Source organism: Helianthus annuus, chromosome 16 (genome assembly GCF_002127325.2).
Source record: "Helianthus annuus cultivar XRQ/B chromosome 16, HanXRQr2.0-SUNRISE, whole genome shotgun sequence".
Taxonomy (NCBI): domain Eukaryota; kingdom Viridiplantae; phylum Streptophyta; class Magnoliopsida; order Asterales; family Asteraceae; genus Helianthus; species Helianthus annuus.
This window is the reverse complement of record NC_035448.2, coordinates 197,326,056-197,331,567: the sequence shown is the minus strand read 5'-3', so window position 1 is coordinate 197,331,567 and position 5,512 is coordinate 197,326,056. Positions and strand designations below refer to the sequence as shown.

The 5,512-nt window shown below is 38.6% G+C and overlaps 1 protein-coding gene across 1 annotated transcript; it reads left to right on the top strand.

The window, feature by feature from the left end:
* The first annotated feature begins 636 nt into the window (after positions 1–636).
* On the top strand, positions 637–2,438 carry LOC110920332 (MATH and LRR domain-containing protein PFE0570w-like). The gene is made up of 3 exons (XM_022164547.1): positions 637–772; positions 851–2,037; positions 2,214–2,438. The coding sequence occupies exons 1-3, from the start codon at positions 637–639 to the stop codon at positions 2,436–2,438; spliced, it is 1,548 nt and encodes a 515-aa protein (XP_022020239.1).
* Positions 2,439–5,512: the final 3,074 nt, after the last annotated feature.

Genomic DNA, 5,512 nt, shown 5'->3' with positions numbered 1-5,512 from the left:
CCTACCCAAGAACAAAGTAAACCACCATCACCCCCACCTGAATCGATACCACATCAATCACCTATACATTCACCACTTCATCAATCACCCCCTAAACAACCCACACCACCAAGACAACCATCACCATTACATCTCTCACCACCTCATTCACCACAACAAATTCATACTATTACACCACCACAACAACAAACGTTTCTTACATCACAACAAATATTCCAAACACCACCACCTTCACAACCACTTATTCAAACCACACCTGGTTCTTCGGGGTACAAAGGTTTTCCAACTGTTCCTCCGAATCTGAGTATTGGTCTTGAAGATATTGGAGACTTTGATTTTGCAAATACTGCACAAGTCAAGAATGTAGAACAAAAAGTTGATGCTGTTGTGATTGAAAGCAAAAGAGTGGCTGATCGTGAGAAGATTCTCGAGATGCGTGTAAAGAAATTAGAGTCTGAAAACAAGTCATTATTGAAGAAATTAGATGCAGATCAGACAGAGATTGATATTTTGAAAGTAAGGGTGGCTGAATTAGAAGAAGAAAAGACACGCAGGGATGAGCAGAACAAGTATTTTGAATAGAAAAACAAAGAACTTGAAGCTGCGAAGGCGTTGAAAGAGCATGAATTTTATATGATGAACAAAGTGATAGAGAGTATGCTCGGAAAGTCGATAGAACAAAGTTTTGAGGAAATTCAAGTAGAGGAAGTAAGGGCTAAACGCCAAGCAGAGATAGATGCTCAGTTGAGAGATAAAGGCAAGAATGCTGAAGGCAATGTTGCAGTGTCTGAAAGATCAATTGTTCCATCATTAGTTGTTTAAAATCCTGTCCCTATATCTTTTGTATCAGTTATTTTTGAGGAAGATGTATCACTTGAAGATATTGCTGGGGATGACGATGAAGAAGATGATGAGGAGGTTAATGATGAAGAGGATGACATTGAAGAGGGTGATGACGAAGAGGATGATGATGAGGAAAAAGTGTTTTCTGCAAGTAGTCACAGTTCTGATGATGACAATGATGACGATGATAATCAGGGTGATACTGGAGTTACTGTGACTGAAGCTTCAGGAGAACAAAATGTTGATGATTTAATGAATGATGATGCGAATGAAGTTTCAGAGGGAGCTGATGGAGAGGGGGAGCATGTTGATGATCAAAATGTTGATCAAGCTGAAAAGTTGATTCTTCGAATAGAGCCTGATGTAGAAGAGGGAGAGATCAGGCATACTTATACATTGGATGAAGTTCTGAAAATTTTCAATGTGAATGAAGATGAGTTTAAGTTTGCTTTTGAGGAAGAGTTGAATGCGTTCGATATCAATCATCAACCAGAGTATGAATACAAGTATGTGGAAGACGCAGATGTCTATGACAGGGTTGATGTTGAAGACTGTACTGATGAAGACATTCTGAATGAAGACACTTCTGAATTTCCAACTCTGATGGAATTTTTTAGTGAAGAAAACAGGGAAGACCTCAGGAGGAAAGTTGCTGAGATTCTGAAAGACAAGAACTTCGATGGTACTACAAAAGATCCTCTGAAAGAAGAACGCAAGAAATGGTTCAAGGAAAGTAATGAAAGAAAATTCAAGCGTCCATTGAAGTATTATCAAAGGGATAGAAGTATTTCTTTGGGAGATATCATTAGCTGGGGTTTTCTACCTCAAGTTAATGCATATGCTATCAGAAGGGAATGTGGTGTTCAGTACTTTGAACGTTTACATGATGTTATGTCCCTACCATGGTGGGATGTAGATGAGTTATCAAAAGTGAGAAAATTGGGATATCCTGTGAGGAAGAATGATATAGCTATATGGGGATTGATAAAGTTTGAAGCTCTGAAAAACTTCAAGCATTGGAAGCCTCATTATCCAAAGAGAGTTAGAAGAGTTAATCCTGAAACAGGAAATGAAGAGATTATCTTAAATGTGAAAAATTCGAAAGCAATGAAGAACATTCCAGTGCCAAAGATGGAACAGGAATTCTACAAAGGCTTTATGGGCTGGGTGTACAGTTGTATCTCGACAGAGGCGGTGATTACTTACAGAGCAGGAATGAAATCCGAGAGATTTTTGTTTATGACCCAATGTGGTTAGTTAACTGCTCAGCAAAAGATATTGAATGTTTGTTTATCAACAAGATCCACTTCCAGGCTGAAGATAGAGAGCAAGCGATGTAGTTCAAGAAAGTCGTAACTATTTGCTTTCAGAAAGGCATAAATTCTGAAAGTAAATGGAATTCAAAATGGTGGTCGCTTGAAGAGAAAGAAAAGTTGAAGGCTGAACGAGAAAGAAAGAAACTTGAAGAGAATAGAGGAAAGTGGATGAAGTTGCAAACTGAAGAAGCTAAGAAAGCGAAGAAAGAAAATGAAAGGCTGAGGAACTTGCTGAGGAAAAAGCCAAAGCAAAGAGAAGAAAGTTTTAAGTTGATGTGAAGAGCTGAAGACCCTAAGACCAAGACTGAAGACTCTGGCTGTATCCAAGGGGGAGTTTGTTAGTGCACAATGTCTAAAGCCTACGTCTTAGTCTAGATCATGCTTGTATAGGGTCTAGGGGTCTAATATGTCAATTATGTATAGTGCAGGGGTTAAAATGTAAAGTTTATGGTTTTGACATGTGATTCCGCTTGAAATGACATGTTGTCATTTCAAGCGAAATCAGAATCATGTGATTCCGCTCGAAATGACAACGTGTCATTTCAAGCGGAATTAGAGTAGTATATATATGTGTAGTTGTTTCTCATTTGGCACGGAATCACGAAGTTGTAACCGAACTGCTACCAGATTTTCAAGTGAATGTTAATGAGAAACAAGTGTTAAAAGTGATATTCTTCTGTTTTCTACTCATTTCTCTCTGATTCAACACTGTTTGTTTGTTTCCGCCACTCAAACAGTGGTATTTTGACTCTGATTGACTCATTAGATCGTCAAATCGGTTCTACAGCGGTGTCCTTATTTGTACAACCTGTTCTTTTTGAGAAGAAACAGGAGGAGTTTCAGCCATGGGTTGAGATATTTCTACCAACTGCTGTGAGGAAGTAGCAGCAGTGGTTTCTTGTGACTTTTGTGCTGTCACTGGCAGTTGCTCTAGTATCTCATCCTCTAGAGTTGCCTTTTTGATGGGTTTGGGGGGCTTTTGAGTTTTCTTTTGTTTTGGCTTATTGATAATTGTAGGTGTGGGTTTCAAAGCAGTTGTTTTGTTGCTATGATCACCTTGAGCAGTAGGCTCAGCAGCAGATACCTGAGGAGCAGTGGTAGCTGCTAAATTCTGCTCAGGCACCTCTGCTTGTGTTTTGCAAGGTGTTGACATTCTTGTAAAACTTTCAGCAGTTAAACTGTTTATTTGAAAAGATTCACCTTGATTTATTGCAGGAGCATCATCCTTACCAAATTTCTTTTTAAAATAATAGCTTAGAAATCTTGGAAAAAGTAAGAATGGCTTTTTATCAACATTTTTAACCAAATCATTAAAGATTTCCTGGGAATAATTGAAATTTTCATCTTGAAGAATAGAATACCCCAGGTTTTGAATCTTTAATGGTATCTCATTAAAAGAAGTGGTTTTGTTTGAAACACACATTAACAGGGTATCAAATAAAAATCTTGTTGCAGGAGGGAAGTAACCTTTTTGTAAGGTATCCCTCTTCATCATTGAATCTGCATACCCTCTTTCAAGGAAATCAAATTTTAACTCATTTTTTGGGAAAAGAATTTTTACCTTCCTGATCATCGAGTTCAAAGACTTCCGAGATGGATTGTGGTGTGATTTTGACAGCTTTACCCATGAGAGAAGAATTAATGGCTATGACATTTTCTCCTTGTTTTTCAAGGGTAGTATTCTTCCAAAACTCTCTCTGGGTTTTCAAGTATATTGGAGCATCTGCGGTTAACAAAGTTTTGTACTTTGATGCAGACATGATGTCGATGATGGAATCGAAAGCATCGGTGGTGCCGGGTTTTGTGAGAAGACCCAGAATGTTGTGAGAAGCTTTGTGTGGGATTTCAATGGGTGTTGACGATGATTTTGAAGTGGATTTTGCAGATGATTTCGATTTTGTCATTTTGGAGAAGATGATCGAAACTAGTTGTGAAGAAATTTGAGGAAATGAGATGAAAACTGCTTTGAGAAAGGAATTTTTAAGAATTCAATTCGACAGTAAAACCCTGTTTGGGGTTTTGAAAGGGGGTTTTAAAGAGAAAAAGTGAATGCTGACGTGGCAGCGGTTACAAAAGGTCTGAGCACTATGTACTGTCCACGTGCCAACCCCTGATAAAATGAAGGACAAGTACTTTTATGAAGACCACTGATGAAAGAGGATCAGTGGTTGCAACGGTAACAAATGAAGGCAGTGGGTGATTTTTACTATCAGTGGATAGCACATCAGTGGATAAAACACTGATTTTGAACAACAGTACTTATCAAGAAAATGAGAGAGCAGGAGTTGACTTTCAGCAGTGGACAGACTTTGCAGTATAGCAGACTTTTGAAGAAAGCAGTGGTTATGGCAGACTTTTAGGGATTTTAATGAAAACTTCATTTTTAGCTATTTTTAAGGATGGATTTTTGATTTTCTGAAAACATTTTAATGCTTTTATTCATAGAAAAACAGGATTTTGCCTGTCATTCCATATTTAGCATGCCAATCCTAGAGGTCAAGCTTTCAAAGGTGGATGTGTCTAATGCTTTGGTTAGCACATCTGCCAGCTGATCTTTAGTTGGAACATGGTGCAGAGAAATCAAACCTTTTTCATAGCAATCCCTCACAAAGTGATGTCTGATGTCAATGTGCTTGGTGGTTGAGTGGGAAACTGGATTTTTGATGATATTTTCTGCTGCCTGACTATCCAACATGAGTGGTGTCTTTAAGGCAGTGATACCAAAATCCAGCAACTGATTTTGAAGCAAAAGCAGTTGGGCTGTACAGCTTGCAGCAGCTATATACTCTGCCTCAGCAGTGGATGTGGAAACAACTGCTTGCTTTTTGCTTTGCCAAGACACTAAACAACTGCCTAGGAATTGGCACCCTCCTGAAGTGGACTTCCTTGTCTTGTCACATCCAGCAAAGTCACTATCTGAGAAACCTGAAAGCTCAATTTTACCATCAGCTGGATACCAGATACCAAGTGTGGGAGCACCTTTTAGGTATCTGAATATCCTTTTTACAGCAATAAGGTTTGACTTTCTAGGGGCTGATTGGGATCTTGCACAAACACATGTTGCAAACATGATGTCTGGCCTAGATGCAATTAGGTACAATAAAGACCCTATCATGCTTCTACATAAAGTCTGATCAACCAAATCATCCTTCTCATTAGACATGACTAATTTATTGGTTGCAATGGGTGTACTACATGACTTACAATCATCCATCTCAAATTTCTTTAAAAGTTCTTTGGCATATTTGCCTTGATGGATAAAAGTGCCATTTTGCAGTTGCCTTACTTGGAGACCAAGAAAGCACTGGAGTTCATCCATTGCACTCATTTCAAACTCAGCTGTCATGAGTTGT

What these genes read in the sequence shown, in the direction of transcription:
- LOC110920332 (XM_022164547.1), top strand. Translation starts at nt 637, where the DNA reads ATGAACAAAGTGATAGAGAGTATGCTCGGAAAGTCGATAGAACAAAGT. An exon ending in TAAAGGCAAGAATGCTGAAG is followed by an intron (nt 773 to 850) that starts GCAATGTTGCAG and finishes CTTTTGTATCAG; the next exon opens with TTATTTTTGAGGAAGATGTA. An exon ending in GTTGTATCTCGACAGAGGCG is followed by an intron (nt 2,038 to 2,213) that starts GTGATTACTTAC and finishes ATTTGCTTTCAG; the next exon opens with AAAGGCATAAATTCTGAAAG.